This window comes from Vanellus vanellus (genome assembly GCF_965231255.1).
Source record: "Vanellus vanellus genome assembly, chromosome: 8".
In the NCBI taxonomy this organism is placed as follows: Eukaryota; Metazoa; Chordata; class Aves; order Charadriiformes; family Charadriidae; genus Vanellus; species Vanellus vanellus.
The window spans coordinates 27,080,233-27,107,758 of NC_138913.1; the positions used below are offsets into that span (position 1 = coordinate 27,080,233).

General features: G+C 42.6%; 1 protein-coding gene and 1 long non-coding RNA gene across 2 annotated transcripts in view; one reads left to right on the forward strand and one right to left on the reverse strand.

Annotated features, from left to right (window-relative positions):
- The window catches only part of MYO7B (myosin VIIB), a gene marked incomplete at its 5' end in the record, with an annotated part of 45,908 nt that extends 23,251 nt beyond the window's left edge, over positions 1–22,657 (reverse strand). Inside the window, 22 exons of the mRNA XM_082486837.1 lie at positions 681–857; positions 1,441–1,548; positions 2,192–2,410; positions 3,440–3,524; positions 5,078–5,172; positions 5,714–5,812; positions 6,333–6,485; positions 7,405–7,542; positions 10,011–10,171; positions 10,399–10,534; positions 11,878–12,088; positions 13,336–13,478; positions 13,704–13,823; positions 14,129–14,205; positions 15,152–15,305; positions 16,969–17,082; positions 17,174–17,316; positions 18,014–18,135; positions 18,968–19,152; positions 20,412–20,564; positions 21,199–21,312; positions 22,640–22,657. Of these exons, the coding sequence (XP_082342963.1) occupies positions 681–857; positions 1,441–1,548; positions 2,192–2,410; positions 3,440–3,524; positions 5,078–5,172; positions 5,714–5,812; positions 6,333–6,485; positions 7,405–7,542; positions 10,011–10,171; positions 10,399–10,534; positions 11,878–12,088; positions 13,336–13,478; positions 13,704–13,823; positions 14,129–14,205; positions 15,152–15,305; positions 16,969–17,082; positions 17,174–17,316; positions 18,014–18,135; positions 18,968–19,152; positions 20,412–20,564; positions 21,199–21,312; positions 22,640–22,657 (2,925 nt within the window). The remainder of the gene's footprint in view (positions 1–680; positions 858–1,440; positions 1,549–2,191; positions 2,411–3,439; positions 3,525–5,077; positions 5,173–5,713; positions 5,813–6,332; positions 6,486–7,404; positions 7,543–10,010; positions 10,172–10,398; positions 10,535–11,877; positions 12,089–13,335; positions 13,479–13,703; positions 13,824–14,128; positions 14,206–15,151; positions 15,306–16,968; positions 17,083–17,173; positions 17,317–18,013; positions 18,136–18,967; positions 19,153–20,411; positions 20,565–21,198; positions 21,313–22,639) is intronic.
- On the forward strand, positions 214–27,367 carry LOC309674724. The gene is made up of 5 exons (XR_014269422.1): positions 214–727; positions 3,057–3,190; positions 9,345–9,460; positions 15,174–15,327; positions 27,351–27,367. It is a non-coding gene; the product is annotated as an uncharacterized lncRNA (long non-coding RNA).
- The last annotated feature ends 159 nt before the right edge of the window (positions 27,368–27,526 follow it).

Sequence of the window (27,526 nt, forward strand, 5' to 3'; positions counted from 1 at the left end):
CTTTTTTTTTCCTTTTTTTGGCCATAGGTGCTCCAGAATTTGGCTTTCCAGCTAACCCCAAAGCCGTTTTCAGCTGCTACCAACACATCATTGTGACTCAGAGCTTGTCCTTTTGAGATGCATCCATTCCATATGACCTTCCTGTCTTGGTCTTCAGCAAGAACATTGCTCATGGAAAATCCAGATGCTATCTTATTGTTCACATCCTGCACTAACCCAGACCCTTCTACTCTGCCTACCTCTCCCTACCTGATTCCATCTTCCACAGCTGTCAGCACCGGTATATCTCAAATTTTGCTTTTAAGAACATGGGATAACTTGGGTTATGAACTTCCAGCTTGTTTCAGCTGGAAAATCACTGAGAGCACTGTCAGCAGAAGATGTGGTTGGTGCCAAAATGCAGAGATTCACACTATTTGGTGAGGGTCTGCTGGGCCAAAGAAAAAAATGTGCAATAGCTTTTGAGGACACATAGTCCCCAGACTGCATGGGACCAAAAACTTTTGGGAACTGACCTATGAAAGTAGATCCCAAAGAGACTGTCTGGATGACTACTTTGGGTGAGGCTTTCACTGTACAGGAGTTCATTAAACAGAATTGACCACTGATGGAATTCCAACAAAGTCCATGGACTTACATAAGGGATGAACATGACCCATTACCAGTCTGCAGGTCTGTACCTCAAAACCCAGAGGAGCCTGTCCTTCTTGACCTCCGATCATAGAAGGTAAAAACCCAAAAATTTTGTCCACCATTTCTTGGTCGCTGATAACATCTTGATTTGTTGGTTTATTGGCAAGAGCATTCCTCCTTTGTCGTGCTTCTGCCTCTGCTCTCTCCAGAGTAGCCAGGTGTTCCTTTAAACATAGAAGCTTGTTAGGCATGACTGGAACATCATTCTGCTAGAATGAATGGGTGCGAGGACAAAACACTATTACAAAGGTGTTATGACAGTGAGGTCCAGCTCTGCTAGTGCAGTGTTGGAATGTGAAGTCAAATGTTGCTTGTGCTAACCAGTCACAAAGACCTAGCACATCAGCAGCAGGGCCTTGCTCTTACAGCTGTCCTTATACACTGTTGGCCTGTTGGTAATGACGTGCAATTTTTTAATAACTTTATCAACAAGAGATAATACAGGAAATCCACAGAATTCCTAACAGCAGGAAAACCCACATTATTTAAAATTTAAAAATGTTTTGTGTCCAGGGTCTGTAATAGCATTGTGCATGTTTGGCTAAAGTGCCAGCTCATACTGCAAACAGAAATGTGCATGTGTTTGCCTTGTCCCATTTCTAAAGCATCGTTACCAATAGGTTTATAAATATGTCTGCTTTTTATTAAAATATATCATTGCTCAGATCTTTGAGCAAGTTCACAGGTGTGAGCCATCTTGTTAGCCAACAAACATAACATTCAGTGTTCCTTCACCAACATAGTTACCTTTTCTAATCTCATAGCTTCTTCCATTGCTTTCACTGGTCCAAGGACTTGGATGAGACGTTTCTCTTCTTCCAGGCGGATATTCCTGGCTTCCAGCTTGTACTTGTTCTGTGGACAACAGGACCATTCTGTGACTGTTTCCACAACTGCTAAGCCGGCTCCCTTCTGCCATTAACAAGCAGTTCACACCAGGACTTTATCCTAACAGGGTCTCAGTTCTAGATTTGGCTTTTTAGGGAACAGGCCACAGGCACAAATCTGCAAACTGGCTGTGTTCTGTTTTTACAGCATTAATACAGAAAGGAGGTCATAGAAATGCCTCCCATGTGTTACGGACTGCCAAGGTAGTAAGCAAAGGATTTTCTCTGGCAGCGCACACCAAGACATGCTGCAATAGGATTCCCTTTTGAGTGGATCCCTAAGTAACATTATCAGGCTTTGCTGTAGAAATTAACCTTCCCTTGCAGGGGTGACTGATACACATGCACATCTTATCTTTTCTCCTCCCTTCTGTCAAAAGCATTTCAGCTCTGTCAGTGAAGTTTTAATCTGTGTTAATGAATACAGAAAGCAAATGTAAACAACATCATCTGCTCAAAACTCTGTTTTCCTACTAGAGAAAAGCTCAAAATGAAATATCCCAAAATAAATATCCACATCCAGTGCCATGCTATGGCTAGACTTAGCTGGTCATTAAATCTCTATCAGAACTTCATAGAAACAACATGTTCTCAGGTATCTGTGAGCATACCTCCCTCTTCATCGTCTGGTAGGTTTGTCGAGCAAGCATGCCCCTTGCATATGCCTGTATAACACACACGGCTTTCTTCTGCTCTGCTATCTTTTGACGCATTAGATAACCACGGCACATGGCTTGAAGCCTGATGATGTGAGCCCGGGTTGCTTCATACTGTTTAGCAAGCTGCCGGCTCCGGTAGAGGGCCTGCAGGCGCCCGAAACCCAGCAAAACCTGTACGAGGTGGAGAAAAAAGAAGTGATTATGTTTCAAAACCACTGAGACTGGGAGCAAGTTGGGATGAGTAGAAGATAAAATTCAGTAACTGGATAAAGACACTGGAAGGGGCTAATGCAATACTTCCCGTTATACTTTATTTTCTGCCAGTAAAAGGCTTTTAAAACTATATTATATAGAGTTCTTTTGGGGATCTGTTCTAGGGAGTGGCTTCAAGAAGTGACAATGATAGCCTGGCATTATGACAAGGAAAGGAAGAGAGCAGAAATGAAGGCAAGTGAATTAAAAAAACAAAAGGGGGGATGTCCTTGGAGAGACAGGTATTATGATCCCAAGAGAAGCAGCAGAGGAGGATGGGGAAGAGTACAGGACAAGAGCCTGGCTCTTCAGACAGGAGTTGCAGCATGGGTGCAGAACAGAAAATGTTTCTGACTAAAACTGGCAGTTTCTCCTTCTGCCCTTCATGAATGGGATGTATAGGATATATTAATAATAATCCCTGCCACACAAATACACAGTTTGTGAGTGCCCCCAATATAGTGTGGCTTTCCTCACTCAGAAAACCCACCATATGTAGAAGATCTGCCAGCATTTTTTTATAATGTGAGATTGATATAATGATTTTTCTGGTAATTTTTTACAGATTCCCAGTTTTCCTGTAACAGTTGTGGAAGACAGCTCATAGCATGGTTGTGATGCAGAATGCTAGCCTTGGACTCCTGACTAGAAGTGTGGAATCACTCATATGTCAGGTCGCCAGAGCCTGGCCTGCCAGAGGTTAGTTGGGTTGTTATTTCACCAGAAAGCAGAAATGTGACAGGTTCAGCAAGCCCGGAGAGGTTCCAGAGCCCTCCTTGGACTTTACAGCCTTCTTTACACCCTGCCATCTTGCTTCTCCTCTCTTCAGTTGTGAATATCTTCATTCCTAATACTCCACTCAATCTGGCAGGGCATAGTATATAAACACACAGAGAAATATATTTACATGTAAAAATATATATATATTTATATATAACTGCATCTTACCATTCTGAAATCCTTCCGGCAGCAGTAGCCTCGCCAGGCTGACTGAATGGCTACAGCAGACTTCCTCTGCTTCAGAAACTGCTTCCTAAGCAGACAGGCAGGTGAGGTGACAAAAAGTAGGTTATTTCTGCTGCTTCTTATGACTATACTAAAGAATAAGGTAGCGTTGTTTTCCTTTTATGGGATGTCTACAGTCAGATCTCAGCCTTATCTGCTCATCTAGGAACACTAGAGCCAGGAAAGCTATTGTTAATCTAACTAGCTCAATTATTAGTAGACATCTTGCAAGTTTGAAGCCTAGCAAGGGCTGTTCTTCCTGCTTCTGAGTACCCCAAGAAAAGTATGTTGCAGCAGAAAGATTAGTCTGATCAGATACTTTTGTACCACATGCTTCAAAATTATCCTCACTCAAAGCATTTTGTCTGCTTACATGTTCTCCGTGCTGATGGAAGGGCCAGAATACACTGCTTTGCCTGACCTTTTCTGTCAATAAAGGCCTTAGGAGATTTCACCTAGGCTCAGCTCATTCTGCAAGTGAAGGAGCACCATGAATCAGTTGAGCTCACAAAGAGTTTTCCTGTTTTCCCATTTGCTAGTAGAAAGGATGAGATAGGAGTGTTAATAATCCACCTTGATACATCTGAGTTGACTTTGCCTTTAATGCTGCAAAAATACTCATAGCAGCTGCGGACCAAATTCATTGCTGTGGTAGGAGAGCTCTGTAAGAATTGAAAAAGCCCTTACACCAAGCCTGCATAAGTTAACTCCTCCATCTGATGACCACTTGCTCCCCAATGTCCTAACTGCCAGGACCAGGAGCCCATCTGGGCAAGGTGAACTTCCCATGGTAAAAGCTGTCATACTGTGGCTGTCAGAAGTGGCACATAGCTCTGATGTTTAAAAATAAAAGTGAGGTGAAGCTTTTAGGGAGAGGCCATACTATGTTAGATAGTCCACAGAGTTTGAAAAAAGGGGGAAGTTTTTGGACATTTGTGTCATGTTTTATAGTTCTTGCTTCTCTACTGTCAGGACCAAACCAGGATTCAGTCCTGTATCGTGGTTCTGGTTGGGGGATACAAGATTAACAAGTACAAATCATGGTGTAAAGCATTTAATGAGGATAAACATTTACTTGACAGTGACTAAATTTCACTTCTGAAGATATTTCAAATTAAACCAGACAAAATGCAAGAATTGTGCATCTTTGGCAAAGAGGACTAGTTAGTTTCTATCTGATTCTCTTCTATGTCTTGTATCAAAGAAGCATCCTAAATAAGAGAGGCCTTGTAACTCTGAGAAGGGCACAGATTCCATGGGGATCTTTTGCTTTCCAGATACCTGCTGTTTACTCAAAGTGTAAATCCTCCTTCCAGCCCTTCCTCTCCATACAAGCTGCATGTGCCATAGCCCTGCATTTTGAAAAGCATCGTGAAAATAAAGAAACTGAGCCAACAAATCTTTGTGCAAAATCTGCATAGATGCACTGTGGACCGTTACATGAGAAGTGCTGAATTTAGGGCTAGTGGAATGTATGGACTGATACATTTCATACTTGAAAATGCTTCACAGAGTGTTACACTGCACCACAAAGATTACTGCTTCAAACCAAAGCAAATTCTCTTCTGTAAGATCACTGACCTGTCCTTCAATCCTCTCATCACCCTCTGGATAAGAAGAGCCTTATCTGTGAGTATATTTTGGCGTTGCAGCTCCAATACTGTATCATGATGATCCTGTTAAAAGAAAGTGTGGATACCCCAGCTGAGCAGATACCCCCACAACTTCTGAAAACTGGACACATGGTCTGAAAGAGGCCCAAAATCAGCATGGTGTAGTGTGATTAAAATGCATTTGTGGAACTGCAGTAGGAAGAATACACACCACCTGACCACACCATGTCCTGCTGTAGCCATAAACAAGCAGAGAATCTGCCTGCAGTAAGAGTGTTTTTACCTGGGGGAATACAAGGAGGTCCCCTGCAATGGTGTGCTGGTATCCAGTTCTTTTTTATGCTCAAGGCTTGAGCAGAGACCGATATGTTGCACTGTGCTGTTTTAGCTGTAACACTGGAGCACAGGATCAGTGTCTCCTATACCAAACTGTGTCCATTAAATTATTTGGCCTTCAGGAACAAAGATCCAGCCTCAGATTCAAGAGAGAGTTTATAAGAGAACCCAGTCCTTCTGGATCACCACTCTTGCATAAGCAGGTCAAGCTATACTGTGAAGCACCCATTTTTTTTAGAAGAGACAATAAACTGTCCTTCTTACTTACTTTAAGGAAAATCTTGGTCTTTCCAACTTGCCAGCTTTCATCCTTGCCCAGCACTGCTTCGGAGATGCTGATACAGCTCTGTCGAGCATCATTCTTCAGCTGATGTGCAAAAGCATTATCATGTTAGGGCTTGGTTGTGAAACACAGCAGCTGTGCTACGTAAGGGTCTATTGCCCTGCATTTCAAAGGGCAAAGAATGGAAACAGATGAGGTCTTACAGACCTCTGGGCTGACAGTATAAGGAATGAAAGTGGCTCAGCCCAAATGGTCAAGAAAAGGAGGAACACGACTGCATGACCAAATGTTCCAGAGTTCAAGTATGAGGAGGATGTTAGAGGCCTCAGAGGTGTGTGATTACAGAAAAGAAATATCCAAGGGCAATGGGGATGCCACCCTGCCTGGAATGTCTGTGTGGCGCAGGTCAAGGATAGCTGGACCTAAAAGCACCTCTACCATTTCAGATAAGGTCCAAGTGAGTATCTAAATATTTAGTTACAGTTACTGTGACAACAGCGCTCTCAACTGTGGCAGCAATAATCCAAGAACTTTCTACTGTGGGAAGGACTAAAGCCTCATAAGGAAGTTAGATTAGCCTTAAACCGAGTTTGAGCTAACACACCTGTTCTCGAAGAGACCACGGCAGGAGAACTCTGTATCTCTCAAAGAACTCCTCAAAACTGTAGCGAATTGGGTAGCCAGCTTTCCTGATCTGAATGGTCTCCATCATCCCTGAATATCGCAGCTGTTTGATACACAGCTCCCGGTCAAACAACTGAAAGGGAAAGCAGACAAGGAGGAGACTTAGCACTGAAAGAAGCTACACGTGCAAGCATTCCTCAGAACATATCTATTAACCTCCAACCTCAAGAGTGGCTGCAAAATGGCCTACTATGCTTTTTTTAATTGCACTTATTTCTTTGGTTCCCTAAATTAATTCATTACAGGCATAAACAAGTCACCCCAAAGGGTCTTCAAATTTGTGTTTGTCGGCAGTGGAAACAGTCCATTAACTTCATTCTGGCTTTAGCAACCTTTTTCAATCCTAGAACAGCAATTTCATATCATTTTGCAGGTATGAATTACTCCAGTAGCAACTTAGGTCCTTTGGGCATGGCCACGCAAAACATAGCATGAGTACAGATTAAAAATAGGCTCACTGAGCCACATGCAGTACTTTAAAAATTATTAAGTCACTTGACCAACACCATACAAGGTTTTAATGTAGAACTGGGTTGTGATCTCATGAGTGTTTTAATGACAAACTCATTTCTCTTCTCCTGTAGTGTCAAATTAAGCCACATCACCCTTCTCAAACACCAACAGCTCTCCTATTCTCTCTCAGGCTATTTCATAGTATGATCATTGTTGGATCCTAATGTTTTTTGTTTGTCCCCTTGTTGAGGGGCTAGAAACTCTCCAGTTTTGTCTTTATCTTTACAGGAAAGGATTTTACAACTCCTTTCAGGAATACACCTATGTGCTCTTTTGCCATCTATCACTCTTCGATGCTTTTAGAGATATTTTTTGTAAATTAACAATGCTATATCCTACCATCCTTTTTATTCTAGTAATAGCCTGTACTCCAGCTCTTCTTGGCTGAAGTACAAATATAAAATGCTGCACAGCAACTGACAGCTTTTTCTCATTAAAAAGTTTGCTGAAAACAAGACCTCATATTGTTAAAACATTACCAGAGGTTTCTTGTAGTCATTTGGTTTGATGCAGCGGATGAAGTATGGCTGGCACTGCTCAAGGATTTTCATTAGTTTTTCCAGGGACTGCTTGAACTGTCCTCCCAGAGTAGAGAGCCGTTTGGTGGTATCCAAGCCCTGGGAAGAGTAAACACATGCTGACTGCTACATCATTCACCGTCAGAGGGACAATTAATAAATCTTTGTATTTTTGCACCATGTAACAGTATCACACAACTGCCAGAAAAAAATTATTTACCTACATGGGAGCTACATCTGCCATCTGTATCTTACTAATTTGGGGTTATTCTTGCGAAGAAACCCAACTAAGCTCTTTCACCTACTTGGGCACTAAATTCTAGCGCTGGGCGTGGCTGTGGTAGAACAAATTCCACCCACAGGAGCCCACATTGGCCTGTCTCTTCCAACCAAGGCTGTGCTTAGTGTAGGGCCCGGGTGCTGAGCTGTTATTCATGGGTGTGTGCCTAAAAGCTTGGTGAAAAACAGCTACTCCCAAATCGATAATAACCTCCAGGCCAGACATTTTGCTGCCATCTCGTAGCTAACTAGGAATTCTAAAGATCCCAAACAGCTCATTCCTTAGTGATTAGGATGACTGATTGCCTTGCTCATTCATGCTACAGTAAGCAGTGAAAAGGCAACCTTTTACTGGAGGATAAGGTAAGAGCTACTTTATTTATGGCTGTGTATGAAGTGCTTTATGTCTCACCGCTCCTGGTGTGAAATTTGGTCCTGGTTGCAACAGTGTAACCCCAGAGGGGCTGCACTTGGCTGCAGTTAGCTCCTGACTTCCCCAGCTTCTCTGAAAGCACAGTTCCACCTGTGTCTTTTTCACACAGATCATCACAATAGGCCTAAGCTTCTACCTCCTAGTACATTTTAAGGGCACATTAAATTACAGTGACAACGTGCAGATTCCAAGAAACAGGACTCCTCTGGCCTTTCACATGAAGGCATGGAGCTAATCATTGCAGCACACTACAGCTAATTTGTTTGTTTGGGGTGGGGTGGGGTGGGGGGTTGGTGGGCTGCGGGTTTTCTGGGGTTTTTTGTTTGGTTGGATTTTTCTTTCCCCTCAAGTAAATTATTGAAAGTCCAGTGGCTCTCTTCACTTTCATGGTCTTTACAGTACCTCATTCTGCTGGTTCTGAAGTTTAAAGTGCCCTTTCTAACACTCAAGTTGCCGCCTTTTGATTGAGCTACAGGGCAATGCTGCCCTCCAGCGACCAAACACTCAAGCCTTTGGGAAACAGTTCCTGGGAATGTCTGTCTCATCACCGCTCTGATGCATCTTTAGGGCTAGCAAGCATCTGTTTGAGGTATATACGATAACAGCATATACACGTTTAAGCTGTGTAAGAGTTAAAAGCTGTTTGCACTTCCAGATCTTAGAGGCCTTTCTGCTGTACCAATGAGTCAGTGGGATGGCCACACAAGCCTGAAGCCCGCACCCTCATATCTTACACATATAACATTGCTAAAGCTGAATTTATTGTTGAGATGATGGTGACTTTTCTCCCCTAGTGAGTCAGGAGAACAACTCTGAGACCTCAGGATGGCAAAGTTTCTTCTGGCACTTCATTCACTATTCTTTTCTATAGCCTGCTTCTTAGGCTTCTCAATGGTGGCCCAACCTATTTGAAATTAATAGGGGTATTTCAGCTATCTTCTGTGCATCTTGAAATGGCCAGTAGCCCACATTTAGTATCTCCTTTCTTGACATGCTGCTGTACTTTCTAAATGTAAAGAAAGGGTTTTTTTCAATAACACAACCTTATTTATAGACACAAAAACCATTACAGCATTAGAGCAATGTAGATAGACCTGATATTTCATCTGAAGGTATTCATAGCTTTTAAGAGATGCTAAGCCAGTTCTCTGTTGCTGCTTGTACCACTTCTGACATTCTTCTCCCCCAGGATGTTTACCTGTCCATGGCCAGATGTTCTGGACAGCAGAAAGCCACATTGGGATAAAGACTGAGGAAGAAAGGACAGGATCAGAAAACAACGCCAGGAGAACAGACAGATAACAGGTAAGATGGCAAGCTGACTGTTTTTTCTGTACCTTGACAGGAAAACTCAGAGATCTAAACATTAAAAGCAAAAGTACCTTCACACGTTGATGACACTGCTCAGAAATGCTCAGAAATCAAGGTGTGTGAAAGTTGCAGCAGGGCAGGGAACTTGAACTCTGCCCCACGCTGTTTCCAGTCCACTGCACTTTACAACCTCATTTTCACTAGGCATATGACAAGGCTCCCTACACCACTAGGCACAGATGATTCTGTGGTAATTAGCCATCATGAACTTTGTCACAAAGCCTCTGGGCCGGGAGGGAGAGCTAAAGTTGCAGCAATATGCAGGGCAGTGAGACTGGGAGGCAGGACTGACATTACACTTGCTTACAGCATGAACACCAGACCATGACTTTCCCTGCAGACTTCTTTGCAGAAATGAATAGAATGAAAGGGACAGAGATTTGCAGAGACAGTGCAAAAGAAAGAGGAGGTCAAGGACAGCCAGAGCCTTATGGAAGGGAGGAAAAATGAATTGTTTCCCAGCACCCACTGCCAGTAAGCCAACCTTGTAAGCCTGGTCAGCTCCAAGATGCCGGATGGTCCCACGTCCCAGACTAGCTGCGGTTGTTTCCACCTGGAAAATCTCTCTCAGGAATTTGTTTTTGGATGAATGAACCACTTGCATTACGTTAGCACTCAGTGTGTCCCTATTTTTCTCCAGGAAATCTGTATGATGGAAACAAAATCAGCTTGTAATCTCTGCAGCCTGCTGACTCTAGTTCCACTCCGTCTAGCTAAAATCCACTTCATTTACAGTAACTTGCAGGTTAGTTTAAAGTAATCCTCCTGACCTCCTGATCTGACTTCAGATTAACACTACCCTGGTGTGCCGCACATCCAGGACAGGTCATGCCCTTCTTGTCACTCTCTGTATCCGGCAGAGATAGGCTCACCTTTTGATTCATAAAAGACAACCCCAGCAAAGTGGTTGATGCCAAACTTGGTGTCATGGACACTCTTAGGTGGGATGTAGACATTACTTTTGCCATGGAGGGAATTGATTTTGACGAGCATGGTGGCTTCTGTGCCCTAGAAACAAATACAGGCAAAAAAGGATGGTTAAGCAGATTCCCCCCAGTACTGGCCTATGCTCAGTGAACAAATAGAAGTAGTGCCCAGAGATAACAAAATCTCAAATTCTGCCATTTATTTTTGTAGCAGATCTAGTAGGAAAGTAGTGCCAGAAATGTCTTCTCTTTTTCACAGACCCTTCTCTCAAGCATCAGAACAGGACACACCACCAGAGCATAAGGCCTGGTATTTTAGGGCTGTACACTAGCCCCCATAACATTACTAACATCACCAGGTGTGCTAACAATTTCCCAAATATTTGGACCTCTCAAGCAGAGCCCCTCACCAACCTTTCCATGCCATCCTACCATGCTCTGAGGGGTGCATGTTCCTTCTCCCAGGCAGGCACTCCCAGGCACACTTTCACTCTCCAACTGGTGAAAGACTCAGAGATCCCTGGAAGAAGGCTGCCCTGGGGAGATACCAGTCAGCTTGCCCAGATCGTGACTTCCACAGGCAGGCAGTCAGCTGGGTGCTTCTCTTCAAGGGGTGCCATCATAATCTCATTCCCTTGTGGTGCATGTGAGTTTAGCTCTGCTGTGAGTTAGGCCCATGCTAGAGGTAGTGAGTGCTGTTTTATCTGAGAAGTTGCGCTCCAGGAATCATAGAGGAGATGCTTTCTTGTCCTGACTGCAGGGCATACAATGGAGACCACCCTCTTCTTAGGGAAGAAAGGGGAAAACTGTCTGCCTGTACCTGATCCTCTCAAATTGTTACCTGAGGACTACAAATATGGTGAGGCAGGAGCTTGTTTTTCTGGACAAGCCCACGTTGCCATCTGATTCCTGTACCAGCACTCCTGCTTAGCCTCACCATACTCTGGAGACTATGAAAATGCTCTGCAGGGATGTCTGAGATCAGATGCTACTTTCGTCTCAGCTCTTCTGTTTAAGGTGCCTGGCCTTTGCACAATAACAGTTCCTCACAATGGTGACATAGCTCAACTAGGTCTGTCATCCAGAAGAAAGAGCAAGCCGCAGCCCAGACCAACAACAGAGCAATACTCAAACAATATGCAAACTCAAATATTTCCTAAGAATCCCATGTAAAATGATCTGGACCCCTTCCTTCTCTGTCTGGAACAGTTGTGAGAGTTTCAACTGCGAGGTACCAGGAAGAGCACACTCCAGCAGAGAGTGAAGCATTCGTATAGTAAGCTAATTTAAAAGGAACTTCTATGTGGAGAAGACATTGTCTCTCCTAATCTGAAAGTGACCTTTGCAGTTTTCTGTGTGCAAAGCCAAGCGTTACCTGTGAGCTGTGTGCAAAGCCAGGCATTACAGGTGAAACCAGAAATTTACCTTTGGGAACTTGCTCTCTTCATCTATGAGGGAGATGATATTCATAGGCTTGAGGGCAATGACATCCAGAGCCTGGCGGTTATCAGTGAAGTCAATGTTGTTCCAGGCAATGTGCTCTGCACGGTATTCCTCTTGCTCCAGCTTGAAGACATGGTGCACGAAGAACTGCTGGAGGTGCTCGTTGGCAATGTTAATGCAGAGCTGCTCAAAGCTAGGGAGGGAAAAGATGGGAACCCATGGTCATCCTTGGCCAGTGCTGCACTGCTCTATGGTATTTCTTTATTCTCTGTATTAAATAAATATCCAGATATACTACTGCTATATTCCACAGTGTCAATGATCACCACCACTGCGTGTTGCCAATCTTAGCAATATAAGGAATGCATCTTCTGCTGTGATAAAGATAAGCAGAAATGAGCCAACTGACAATTGAGTGTTGCTGAGTAAGCAAGGAAAGATCTTGTATGTGATTCAAGAAACTCTAGAGATAAAGGGAAACATATAACTGTGAAAATAGCTTGACTGTATGAGTGTGTGACATGTTTTTACTTGCACTGGCACTAGCACTTCTTTTGTTAGTTACTCTTTAATGCTGCATCTGAGTTTCACTACCTGGTAACTGCTGTGGCACACTGTGTGTGCCTGTGGAGTGCTCACCACAGTAAGGCCCCATGTGGACTGCAGCCTTTGGGAATAGCATAAAATAATAGGAGAAAACACAAAAGCTAGAACCTGGACTGAACAGATCCTAGACCAAGTTCCAAAAGTCAGTGAGGAATATTATCTTGTTGAAATGGATTGGAAAAGACTGCAAAATATGGGCTGATGGTTTGTGGAGTACTGATGATATGGTACCATACAACTGAGAGAATTGCTGCCCCTGTAGAGAAGGGCAAACAGAAATGGTGTTTTGGGACTGAAACCACCAGTAGGAGAGGTAGCAGTGGGACAATGGTATACTGACCAGGTATTTTGCTGACCCAAAAAAGGGATGGGAGAACAGTGAGCAAGGTGAGCAGTGAGCAGCATAAGCTGAAATGGGAAACACAATATGTCCTCCTTTGGACTATATGCAAAATGTATCCCAAGAGACATTGTGAAAATGCTATAGAACAAGCAAGTTTGTTACAGAGACAAGGGGACACACTGCATCCTTACATAGGGGCTCCCTGCTCATAGCAGCTTCATAGCCATCTCCTCTGAGAAAATTCCTGAAGTTGTGGAATAGACGTGTGCAATGCACCAAAATGAAGGCTGTGGGAGGAGGCAGAAATATGAACAAGACCAAAGAAAAATGAAATCTGTGCATGATCGTCATTGGGAAAATTCAATGATGGAAATTTCACTGCTTTTCTGAGAATGAGGATGATAGTGATGTGTCTATCTGTTTTTTCATTCTTTCCCTTTACATCAGCTGCTTTTCAGCTTCCCAGTGAAAATTAATCTAGAGCCTTCTACCTGTTGTTGCTGAAGTTTTCAAACCCAAAAATGTCCAACAGCCCAATGGACTGACGTCTGTCTTTAGGCTTCTGAGAAGTTGGGTTGAAAATGGCTGAGTTGATCTTGTTCACTATCCACAGGAAAATCCGTCCATATATACCCTGAGAAAAAAAAATTAAAGAGAAATTAGAACCCATCATTAGTCTTTGGACATAGCTTACTGCTTGCTATCGTGCTGCTACAATGCTGTCAAACTATGACTGAAAACTATGAGGGACAGGAGCCCTCTGGGTGAATGTTTGCCACATAAGGCTCCTCAGCCAGTAAGACAGATAGCTTTGAAAGCATCCCCAATCTTTAAACAGAGAAGATGTAAGCACCAGTACCTTCACAAAGGCATCCCTGCCAGCTGCAGCTTGAACTATGTTCAGAGGCCTGGACACGCTTTCTCCTCGGACAATGATGGAGAGGTTTGTGAGGCTGCTCTGGAGTTCACTGGAGTCCACCTGGAGGAACAGTCATGGCAACCTGATCATTCCAGGTGGATCAGGGAGATCCAGCAAAGTCCATCTCAGGAAGAGGGCCGTGACAAACTGTCTGTCCAGCAGCATTCACTGGAGGCCTACTCTTCCAGTTGAAGATCTCCTATCTCAGAGAGACATCTGCAACAGCATCACTTGAGTGCCAGCAGGAAGAAGGGGACGTGCCCGTTATGTCTGCATCCATACATAAGCACTTCACAGAGACATGCTGTGTCAGTATGCTCAGGGAGCAAGGAGAGAACTAGTAGGAGAAGATGAGAGTCCATTACCTCAAGCAATTTGGTTGCGATTGAAAAGTGCGGTGAGTCCATCACATCAGAGCAGTCCAAGTTGTCGTATACAGCCGCTACAATGAGGAAACAGTCAATCTCAGGGTGAATCATTTCTGCTACAGTTGGGGGCTGTGCTGTTATTGCAGCCATATTTCTGTAGTAACCCTGTAGCTCTGGGAATGTGGCAAGGCAGTAAGTCCTCTTTTGAAACTCACAGGTTTTATGATTTTACTAAGGAGGGCTCTGATTTCACCTAGGGATCCTAGGATGTACAGGGCCTTCACAACTTCAGAACACCAGGCTAAAAATAGCAGCAAAACGAACAATGTGATTCATTTTAAATAGTAGCTATTAGGGACCTGAGGAAGTGGTATCTGACTTCAGAAAATGTGTTTCTGAAAATATTTTTTTCCATATATCTGGCTTGTGGGAAATTTAGACAATGAAAGGGAATGAGGGAAATCCCTCATTTTAGCAGCCAGCATTCCTCCAGAGAATCCAGCTGGCATCACTGTATTGGGCCCTCTGTATCGCAAAGGGACAAGGACTCCTTTTCTAAAATGTGAGAGCTCCTGGCATCCTGCTGGTGGGTGTCTTGGACTGTGCCATACCAGAAGTGCAGGTGAGTGTTCACCAAACCCAGCCAGAAAAATGACTGCTATCATCTCCACAGCAAGCATCACTCAGCTGCTCCTGTGTCCTCTGGCTTGCGTAGCACAACAATTGGCAAATTTAACATGGCATTATATTATCTCTTGTTTCAGTTTGTGTAATAAGGGCCTATTTATAACCAGGGAAACCTGATGGCATGACAAAATAATAATAATAATAATGTGATGTTTTTAAAACACCAGGCAGTGGAGTCACAAATCAGAATTTCATGGTGCTTATCTGCCTACCCTTCCAACCCTGTCCACCCAGAGAAGCACAACCTAATGTGTACAGTTGGAGGCAACAGCACCTTTAGGCCTTTACAATGGAGTCTGAGGAAAGGCCAAGCACAGACAATGCTGAGTTTACCTTCAAACTCTACATTCCCCAGGTGCAGGATCACAGCCAACAGCTTGCTGATGTCCCAGTGCTCAGAATCTGAGAACATGAGGATCTTCATAGCCGAGCGGATGTGGGCATAATCCTTCGCGTCATTCCGGCTGTCACAGGACATGCAGTTGCCCTGCAAGACACCGCACCCACAGGTAAGGAAAATCTTCCTGGTACCCATACAAGGAAGAAAGGAGCTGCAGGCTGAAAAACCTTTGTACACAACGTGGATGCCCTGTGAGCCACTTGCCACAAGATGCAAAGTAAAAACTTGATTAGACATTCTGTATGCTCTTCCCATGGCTGTTTCTTCCCTCATCTCTACTCTCAAGAAGAATCCATTAGCAAAGGGCTAAATAATGCATTTCTTCAGGGCTAGACTGAATACTGGGGAAGCCAAAAGGAAAAGCTGAGGGGAAGGCTGCTCTGGAGAACAGAAGGACAAGAAACTTTGACAAGGCTCCCTACACTAACAAGGCCATGCCTGTTACCTTGGTCTCCTCTCTCTATCTTGTCAATGGAGCCCTAATCCCAAATCAAAGTAAGTAGGATTGGATCAGTACTAGAAAGCAAATCTCAAAATAACAATATTAGGATCTAGTGGAAGACAAATGGAAGCATCCAAGGCAGCATCAGAAAAACTTTCAGCAAAGCCTGCACAGCAGGTCCTAGGATGCTGCTTCTGACAGAAATTATTTTCAGCGCTAACGGAGATGGGAAATGCCATTTTTATCCTTGCTATTACCAACAATATAGTGTGATGATTACAAAAGTAATTTCTAGATTTCTAGGCATTTCAGTTCACACCATGTAAACATGCCAGCTTGTGCCAACAGCTGACCTGAACAAAACCACGGATATGTTCTCCTTTAATCTAATCCTCCTAGCTCTGTATTATACTGTGCTACTGCTGACCCAAGGAACTTCAGACCTTTTTATGGAATGGCCAATGTGTGAACTGCGCTCATCAGCTCTTGCTGCAAGATCACTGCTATTTTAAAAACATTACATTTGAAAAAATCTCCAGCAACTTTAATGATTTTGCTTTTGAGACTCTAGAAACAGCTTTATAGGCTTGATTTAATTTCTTCTGAAACTAGATGCCCAGCTCCCATTAGCTTCATCAGAGACAGGACTTAACCCTATTTTTCCACAGCTGTAGAACAGCCCAAATCAAACCAGCGTCATATTTAATATGTGGTATCTGGACAGGCTAAAGAACAGGATGTCTCTCATGGCCTACACCAACCAATTAGCTATTTTAAAAAATCTCGCCTATGAACATCCCACTCCTGCCACTATGGCAACATAAACCTGGACATGGACATTAACATTGGCTGTTGGAGGTTAGACTGAAAGCCAGATTCCTGCATTAATGTATGTAAAAATTTATTATATATAAGGACTAGGATCCTTGGCACTGTTTTTGCTTATTAATTTCCCCCTAAAGTATATATACCTGATTAGTATTCTCCCTGGCATGAGATCTGAAATCTGAGTACTTGTGAAAGCGGGGGATATTTCCCAGCTGCTTTAAGATGTCCTTTATGTTTCTTGAGTCTGACTTTGGCAGAAAGTTTTGAACTGCCACAAGCTGCCTCCCACTGGTGGACATTACAATAAATCTCTGAAATCTCTGAGGCTCACAGCACTTTTGGTGTTACTGCTTCTGGTACTCTATGAAAAGGACTGTTCACACTTGGTAAATGCTCATCTGCAGCTCCTATTGAGTGTAATTGCTTGCTTGGAGAAGAAAATGGTAGAGGGATAATGGAGAAGGAAGCAGAGACTGTTACCATAGTGAGATAAGTGTACTCTGAAGCAGTGCCCAGATTCAGCATCTTTTTCTGCTCTGTATTCATCCCCATTAGCATGCAGTAGAAGATGTGATAGTTCCTCTCCTCTGGAGCCTAAAAGAAAGGAATAGGCCAATGGACAGCCTTGTCAACATAGGCTTGTGACACAGGAGCAGGCAGAATGGACATCTGCCAGTGCCCTCACCTGCCGGCAAACCCGGGACTTCTCCAGAAGAAACTGTTCTATCCGGGCTCCTTCTATGACACCATTTTGGTTGAAGTGGATATCTATGTATTTACCGAAGCGGCTTGAATTGTCATTTCGAATTGTCTTGGCATTTCCAAAAGCTGATGGGCAAGGGACAGAGACAGTATCTGGATTATTCCAGTTAATGAACACCGAGTCTATTTTTTATGCCCTTCTTTTTTGCTGTTTTTTTTTTTTTTTACAAGTTGTGTTCCAAATGACAGTGCTGATAAGCACTGAAGAATGTCTGGTCTCAGACATTCTCTCTCTTCAGGAGGCAGCCATACTGTCCATCTAGGTAATTGGGTCCTAAAAGACATATTTAAATGATCCAACTGCAGCCTTTATCTGGCCAGCCAAGAGAGCTGAGCAAGTCTGCAGACCTCCAGAAGGACTTACTGGGAAAGCACTTGATCCCTGTACAGAGAAAGATGGCTGTCTCAGGGAGCTCCCCTATAGATACATCCATGTTTGGCCAGTCACTTTGCCACTATCTAGTGCAAATGCTAAACTGGTCATCTTTACCTTGGGCTCTGCGTTCCCAAGGACTTGTGCTCCCAGCAATTCCAGGTTACATAGTATAGTGGCACCTCCTCCTACAGCACAGGAGCTGCTGTGGACTTCATGGGGACAGGGCAGAAAAGTATAGAGAACTTCTACCATGCATCACCAGTGTTCCAGGGGGTTTAGCAGTTATGCAGACACAATGGCTCAAAGATCTGTTTCTGAATTTTTTATCCTAATAGAAAAATCCTGAGATAAAGGTGGTAAATCAGGCATGTTTACTAAGTAACCCACCTTCCAGAATGGGGTTGGCCTCTAGGATTTGCTGCTCTATCCAGGAATGCTGGCCACTGACAGCTGCCAAAAACTGTAGTATTAGCTTTGTGCTTTCAGTCTTCCCAGCTCCAGATTCTCCACTGCAGTAAGAAACAAGATCATTACAGGTTTCCTTTCTTCTTTTTTGGCTAGGGTGGCAAAATGGCAGACCAAGTTAAAAAAAAAATAAATCCCACAGATTTACTCTGTGAATGGCAGATCAGACTGTCTTTCATGGAAAGCTGGAGAACTTCAGTCTTCCATCATTTTACCTGCTAAAATTTAAGTTGGTTTTCGCACTAAATTCTCCCACTAATTAAAAACAAGCAAATCCATGAAAGACATTCTGTACCAGTGCAAATTAAATGACTACTTGCTTTTCTTCTTTAATGCATTACCAGGTGTTCAATGCTAGTCTTAGCACATGAACTCAGTTGCCTCAGCTATAATCAGATATTATTGCAATGAGATGATCTGGTTCTTCACACTGATGATTAACAGAAAATGAATACATGTTATGTGTTTATAGAATGAAGAAAGCTTCCCTCTATCTTCAGATTAGCAGAGGTTGTTTCTCTACAGGAAATCTCTATTCTCAGAAAATACATGTAACATAAGTATCATGCCCCCAAGGTAAAAGATATATCACACAGGTTCATATTTTATGTTTCTATATGTAGTGACCACATGCAGAATGTATCACCATATTCAAAGATTCTAGGGGGAAAAAATGGACTTCAGAAATCCCTTGCTTATGTTCTACCTTTTGCAGCCCTAACTGAAAATGAAGTAGCGAGGGAGAAAATATTTCCTTTCTGTTGTCTCTAGTCTTATCTGTGCCCTTCCATTTGGAAGATCTCCTATGTCCACAAAGGTGTCTCAAAAACATGCCAGACTTGGTTTTGGCTACTTGTCCTCTCTGAGTCCATTCACCTGATCACACAGCACTGGTCTCTCTTATTCCTCTTCATATTGAAATAACAGTTGTCTGCAATGGCGAAGACATGAGGTGGCAGCTCTCCAATCCTCTTGTTACAGTACAGTCTGATCTGATCAACTGTGTACAGGGGCAGCAGCTGGTATGGATTCACTGCTACCAAGATTGATCCTGTGTAAGTCTGGAAAATAGGTATGAGTGTTACCTCTAGCAGCAAGCCCACAAACAAGAATACAACCAAAGCCACTTGCAGTATAAACCTAAAAGAGTCAGGAGGGAAGCCTGGGAGATCCATAGCAGCACTTAGGTGAGGCCGAGTGCCTGGTTCTTCACTATAAGCTGCTATTAAATTTCCCAGGATATGGAAGTTCTGCAAGAGGAAGAATGCTACCTATAATCTTCTTGCCAAATCACAGCTCAGTTCAATGTCTCAAAGCTAAAGCACAAGAAAGTCCAATTTGACTTGGCATTTTTATGTATTATCATATGCTGTTTTGCAGTGTTTTGTTAAGCTGCTTTTGTGCTCTATTTCAGATGTAGCTGAACTTTGCTAATGGACAAAGTTACGGTTGTGTTATTCATACAGTCATTTAGTAACATTTGTAGACAACAGCACTATTGAAATGTTGAAGGCTGTGGAAATGCAAGGCATTCAAGAACTTATGTTCAAGAACTTGTACATAAGACAACTGCAGACTGCTAGAGTCTAATAGAACAGGTCTATACACGTATCTTGGTAGTTATAACTGCAGCATCTATGAAATCAGTCCTCATTTACACTAAACATCTCCACATCTGTGTTGTAAGACACAGTTCCTCTCCTATGAAGTTAGCAGTGTATACAACATGGGAGGCAAAGCATGCAAAAACCTGAATATTGTCATATTACAAACTGGGAACTAAGGAACAAAGAAACTAAAAATGTCAAGTTGCTCAAAGTCATAGATAAAAACTGTAATGGACAAGAAATGAAACCAGCTGTCCTAAATATCCAGATTTATTTGTCATCTATTTTATTACATCAAAATCAAGTAACCATTGACTTGGACTAGAGGACAATCCAAATCATGTCACTGTGTACTAGTTAGATTGATCCTGTATCACAGCTGCAGGTAATAGCAGCACTAAGCTGTAACATGGACTGGATTTAGCTAACTATCAGTCACTGGTGGAAATGGTCGCTCTAGGAGAAAGGAAGCAGGGTCACTTCCTATGCATATCTCTGTGATCTTGGAGACTGCTATTAGCTCTCTTCTTCACAGTCAAAGTACTTGAATGAAAGAAGAGAAAAACTATGTTGTGTCTCCTTGGTACCCTCAATCAGTAAAGGAAGCAGAGGGCCCCATGTATGAAAGGCTTGCAGGCTGTTTGGGTCACTTGGCTAAATAAGTAGCGCAAGGCGTTCCTGAAAGTACTATGCCTGGTGACCTTGGCACTCACATAGATTTTGTGCTCCTGGTGGCGGATGAGGAGGTTGTGCACCATGCCTGCTTCATGGAGGTCCCCGAGGCTGATCATGTCTTCCACTCCTTGGGCAGAGGAGGGGTGCATCAGGCGCACCATGTGCATGTTCCGAGCTGTGATCCAGTGTTCCTGAAACAGTTCCAGCAGTTTTAATGTGTTATGCTGTTGCTCAGAGGTAAACAAAGAAGAGCCATGTTAGATCAGAACGAGCTTCAGTATGATCAACTCTTAAACCAGCATATTCTAACAAACAGCTGACTGAACTACAGAAATTAACTGGTTTGCTGCTCCCCAGGACTAGATGATTTAAAACACTCTGTGGAGCCATTCAGGTGGGTTCTGGGCATCACCAAGTGTAGCATTGTTCAAAGTGCAGTTCTGTCAGGTCATCACAGCCATATCAGGTATGAAGTAGGGATGAAACCCCAGCCCAACTGACTTTAGTGGGATCATGATATCACCTAAAGCCCCACCAAATTTAGAGATTGTAGCCTGTCTGTTTCCTTTTCTTAAATATGTAAGTATAACCTCTAGCTTAGGAAGCTCTAAATCTTCACAGTATTGGGGTCTAGGGATTCAAGGGTATCACCCTATACTTGCCTTATTTTTATGTTCTTTCTTTCAGTGTATCCTACCAGCCATCATCAAAGTCAGACCATCTGGCTAGATGGAGCTTTGGTCCGACACAATAGGGCCATTCTTTTGTTATTTTTACTTCTAAATTTTATGTTCCTCTTTTACAGAAAGTTATAGCATAGCCCACCTTGCCTTCATCATCCTCCAGCAAGATCCGTCCTGAGTCAGAGTCCTTCACAACTGCCCCGATAGGGACATTGAATTCAGTGTTTGGGTGAGTTTCCAGCCACACATGATCACCCTGGGTAGAAGAAAAGATATCATCAGGCACAATGACAAACTTTATGCTGTGTAGCTCACAAGTATACATCTCTTGGTCTTAACCTCTTAGTGATTTGATTTCTTTAGCAGTGTTTAAACAAATAAGTTCTTACTGCTCGCAGGCAGTACAGTCTAACTGTCATAGTATCGGGACCTCTGAGTTCTACTTCCAGCTCCACAGCTGACCTGGACCATGGCTTTGGACAAGTCATCAAGCCCAGCTGTCTTACAAGAGGAAATGAGGCAACACCTTTTACAAGGATAGTTCCACTACCTCCCAGAGACTGGTGGGGGGCACAGTGAATGCTGGTAAAGTGCCTTGGCAGCCTCACATTAGCTATAGTATTCTTTCAGAAGAGACACAGGTGTACCGAGTAGATGCCTGGAAATGTAGAGGGCTCTGTTGAAAGAGTTTTTAGACATATATATTCTTTCTGCTATAGCTGAAATCACGTAGAAATGTGAGTGCATCCATGATGTCTCTTCAGGATGAAAAAAAAGAAAGCATCCTTTATTCAGCCCAGTTCCTATCTTCACAGTTGTAGAAGCATGGCAACATCCTGCCACTCTGCAGAGCAAGCAAGCAGAACTGCTCTGCTGTGACTGGAGGAAAGGTCTGAGCTACAGCTGCCCTTTCCTAGGAATGAGCACCATCTCGCTGTCCTGCACTACTGTCCTGGTTATGCTCCCCAACTCCAAGCCCCCAGGAATACCTTCTCTTGCTCCAGGCACTAGTACAGATTCAAACAGAAAGCTTTACTGTAATGGCTGGAATGAAAATTGAACAAAGTTGTAGGTCAGATCTTCAATGGGTAGTTCATACTTACACCTGCTGAGGAACAGCTTTCTAGCTGAGTGTCGTCTCACTCAACTTTTGTTACACACTGTAGCATTTGCTGTCAAATTTTCAAGTTTTTTACTGAAAAATTATTTCTCTTTCCTCTCAAAACACTTTATGGGCTTACGTTTGAAACCAAACAATTGGAGTGTAAAGCATCTATAAACATTGCACAAGGTTATGAAGAAGGTTACAGACTAACAGCTGTCATTTCAGTTGAATAAAACTCCAGAAGTAATCTGTGTAATTTCAGTGCCACACCTTGTGACAGAGGTCACTAGCTCAGCATGAGCACAGCCAGGCTAGGCAAGACACCTCTGCATCTCTAGTCTGGATTGATATTATTTTATACCTTGTTGATACTTGCTTATTGCTAATTTCATTCTGAGATGGACCATGATGCTAAAGTAATTTTCTCCTCTTTGGGCCTCAGTCCAGTCAGTAAATCACAGCAAAGAAAAGGACTTACCTTTCTGAAAACCACCATTATGTTTCAGATCACTGGACGTAACCTGCAGTGCGAAGAAGAACTTAACATTAGGCCAGAAAAAGGCTCAGGCTTTGATCAGAACAGACAGTGGCGTGGAGATGTTTCCTTGGAAAAATGACAGCCAAAATGCCTGAAAATAATTATGTTTATAGATTTCATTAAAGCAAAAGAGATCATAATAAGCCACACGCAATGTAGGAACAATGAAACCATCCACCAAAAGCAAAGACCTGCAGCACTGGGGTGGTTGTCTGCTCCAAGTTCTACCACATAACCCTGGAGATGCTCTCAACCCTGAAGAAGTCTCTGTGCACATTTTGATACCGAACAGTTCCCTCAATCAAATGCTAGGCGCATTTATTGGCTGAACTTCAAGTTTGGCTCACAAATAAAAAGACCTCACAATGCAATGTAATTCAACGCACAATAGAGTTACCTTTGGCTGGTCCATTGACCCAGCAGTTCAGTTTCTACAAGTGGCTAGCCCAGTGACACAGGTTGAATTCATACTCTCCTACGATGCTCAGTTCCCTCAGACTCGCACGCCTTGAACCTACCACCATGTAGAAACTGAGGGCTAGAGTTCACTTTTCTTGGCTGGAATGGGAGGGGGTGCAATGAAGGCATGAGCAGCAAAATACAGAATAGGATGGAAAAAAAAATAAAATTAGGAGCTCACGGTCAAGAACATAATAGTGAAAAGATTGGTGGCCAGAAATCTACACCAGTGCTTTAAGAGATGATACTGTTTAGGCTGTGATCCTTGGAACAACTGAGGAACCAAAGTCTTCAGAAGCTACTTCCTGTCCCATAGACAGTTGGATTTTGGGACTAGGTGTGATTTGCTGGCTCCCACTTTTGCTACAGCGGGAAGGGTGCTGTATGCCTTTTACTGTGTGTGGGAAACCACAGGCAAAGTTCCCTTTAAATGTTTCCGGAGTTCCAGACAGGGTTTTTTCCCTGTTATCTCTTCCTATTAGCAGGAGTGATCCCTGCATGTTAACTAACCTGTGATTCAGTAGCTGCTGTGTGCAGCAGACATCAGTTATTAGCCCAGCTCTCCACAGCCTCATATTTGCAAACTTCTCACAGCTGTGTGATCCATTCTGCTCCCTCCACTTCTCTAAAGGATCTCTCCCTCTATCCATTGTTCCAGCACACCCAGAGAAAAGGCTCAGCTCAAACTTGCTAATAAGAATGAAATGCTTGCAATAAGCAAAATGCTCCATAAAATACTAACCTGGGACCAAAAATCAATTTTACTTTTGCCCTTTTATGATCTATTATCAATGATGTTTTCTTATCATTTTATATCAAACAGATTTTACAACTCATGCTCAATGAGGACATATTGCATCATCTGCATCCCTTCTGTACATTTCTATTTGACAGCAAACCGCTTGGAAACTAGTTTACAAAAAGACGAGTGGACACTACAGGACCAGAAATTGATCTTTGGCACTTATTCTAGGCAAGGTTTTTAATATATTTCATTATTTCCTTTTATTTTATTATTAATATTTCATTAAAGTAGCTTAGTTCCTTCTAAACTCTTTAGTCTCTTTTTCCCTCCTCTGCCTCTCTCTTTGAAGAGGGGTAGAGGGGAGCATCTGGGAGCATCAGTCCCATCTGGGGTCCCCCACATCCCCAGTAGCCAATTTGGCCTAAACCACGAAAGTGACCTCTCGGAACATACTCCCCGAAGAAGAGAGACACATACTCTAGTTTAATTTTGACACTCAAATGCAAATTTCTTATTTTCACATAGCCTTTTGAGAAGTTATTTTATTCTGCCCCTAAATTATGCTTTTCTAGGTTTTGGCCAGGAAAGTTTGAGAAAAACAAGAAACCAGAAATTAACTTTGTTGAAAGTTCCAGTTTCTACCTATGCTATAGAGATAATCATCAAAATACCAGTTTGCAGTACCATTAATGTTAGTGATTAATGCGATACTTCATAAATAATTTCACTGAAATCCTTGAGATTTCTTCTATCATGTGTAAAGACTTTAAAATCTTGTGTTTAAAATTTCTGATATTTACAATTCTGTGTAATATGGATGGTATCTCTTTTTGAAAGGTACCCAGATTTCATTACTTTTCTAATTGAATCATTTAAATAATTTTATGATTTATCTTCATTTTATGGTGGAGCTATACAAGTTTGAGGTTTAGAAATTTGCAACTAAATAATCAGAAAAGTGTTTCAAGTCACCGCTTTATTTTTGGAAATTCATGCTCTTGAAAAATGAAGATTATCATTAAAAAAACTTAAGGTGAAGTTTGGAGGTATCACATGTTTCAATAAACTTCAGTGTTCGACGAAAATGTTGCAGTAGGAGAATTAGGGCTCATTTTATCACTTGCTTTCCTATAGCTGCCCACTTTTTTTTAATCCATGTTACTTGGAAAGGTATAAATAGCTTCCATAAATCGTGGTCTTATTTAAAATTGATGGATGCATAAACAACCTTTTCTTCAGACTAAATGGATGGAGCAATTCTATTCCTGTATGCAAGGTACTGCCGCTGTTGTGGGTTACATTGATGTCCTAACCATAAAGAGGGCTATTAGGGTAGAAAAATGGAAACTAGGAAGTGCTTGACAAGCTGCAAGATCTTTGTGCCCTATTTGTGGCTATGAAGGGCTATACAGTAGCATGGATTGAAGAGGGTTTCCAAGCAAGCCCAGAATGATTTACCACGTTAAAGTCATCATAAGATATGCTGAAAATAACTAATTATCAAAATTACAAAATGTATGGTGATCCCCAACTGAAAAATAAACAGAAACTTCAAGAGATGACAGACTGCTGATGTAGAAATCCAATGCTAACACACATTTTAAAGCAGGAATTTTAAATGTAATTTTCACATAGGTGACCTGATAACAAGAGAGGTGGAATGTCACACTTAGTAGCAAAAGCTGCCACATGGAGAAACAGCAAGTCCTGCATCCCCAACACAACACCTGCTGACTATATTAAGAATTGATTTGCCCTGTGAGACGAGGGCAACCTCCAGAGATCATCTGTAACTAAGACAATTCCCAATTTTGTAGAACAACCTCTACGAAAATTTAGCAGTGCAACATGAATGTGTTTTTTCTGGCTGCTTGGCTTTTTTTCTGTTGTTTTTTTACACTTTGTCAAGAAGGAACTTGTCTTTTATAATCAGGTATTCTTATGGCGAAGTCCTCATGTTCTTTTTCAGGACTTAGGAATTGTATCTGCGTATTAAATTCAAGAATGTGATGAGCTGTTACTATGAGCGATGCAAGGTGGTACAGAAGCATGGTACTTAGCAAACATAAGCCAAAGATGGGCCATGGTCAGCCAGAGTGACTCACAACTGACAGATACTTTTTCACCTGTGCCAGAAACTAGAATACTGCAACAGAGCAGAAATGTCTACCCAGAACAAAGAGGGAGTGGTATGTGCAAACACAACGCACAGCCGTGTCACAACTAAGGTATAGCTAGCTCTGGATCCAGTCTATGATAGCAGCTAAGAATGGACACGTAGGGAGGAGATCCTGTTTGATCCCAGGATACGCATTTTCAACATTTAAATGCTTTTTCCCAGTTAAATTATAAATGGCCAACCCCCCACCTGCTTGAATGTCCACTTTCTGACAACGCCTGTCTCACTCTGTTGCTTTTCTTTCCAAAGAAATGCAACATCGTAAACCAAACTGCACCCCACCGGATAGGACATTACCTCTCCAGAAGAAATCTTCACTGTCTGGCTTCTGCAGCTTAGTTCCCTCTTTTTCATAAGCATTGGAATAAGAAGGAAAAGAAAGGTGAAACTGGTACTGGTGCCATTAAGGGATCCCTCACCGAGTGCCAGTTCTCCACTGCACAAAGGAGGAAATGACTGAAGCACAGTTATTTATTACAGGACTTTGCTCCCAGTTCAGCATATATGTCACTTCCAAGTCAGGCGTTCCAGTAAGCAGGAAAGCTAATTCTTGCCTGGGTGAACCTTAAACTTCAATCTCTCCACTGTGCCCGAATCCTTTCAGATTTCTGGAAAGCACACCCAGAAGAAAACTGTTTAGTATCTGGTCTTATGCTGTTCCAACACCACTGACTTCCCTGGGGTTCTCTTGGAGTCAACCTGTTAGATAGGAGGAAAATCAGGCCCTCATCTCTCCCCTTGGTTTTGCACAGCTCTTTCTGCAAGGTCAGAAAAGGCACATCAGTCTATGTCCTGTGTGAACATACATTTCACAGTACCTAGAGCAGAAGGCAAAATAAACTCATGAGACTTAACTGAAATTGATAGTTGCACATGCATATAAAGGGACTGGGGTTTCCAGTCCATTTTTTTAAAACTTCCTGGTCTTGTTATCGTTAATTTATCTCCCAAGAAACACTCTGTCCTTGTGTTCCACCATCTAGAGGCATGTTAACTCCCTATCTGCCCCCTTCTCTCTTTCCAAATTAGGACAGGATGGCCAAAAGCTTCTCTCATTCTGGTTGCTCTGCATGTACTCTCAGTAATCCTGCATCCTTCTTGCCTACCCCGTTAAATTCCAGTACTAGGCGTGATGTCTGGGAAAGAAACAGAAATGTAGTATACCTGTAGTGAGGCAGATACCTTCATATCCCAAATGAAAATGTGCAATAATTGTGAACATGTGCTAGTATACCCAATACGTTAATTCTTATTTTCTTGTTTCCTAGGTTCAATGTAGCTGCACTGTACGATGGGAAAGACAACAAAAAGCCTCTGTGTGGGAGACAGATTCTTGGGGCTCCTGCTGTAGTTCCACATCCGGATCAGAGGTAAGCATTCAAATAGCAATAAATAGTGTGGAGTAATGTGTGTTTATCCACATTACAGATTTGTGTTTGATATT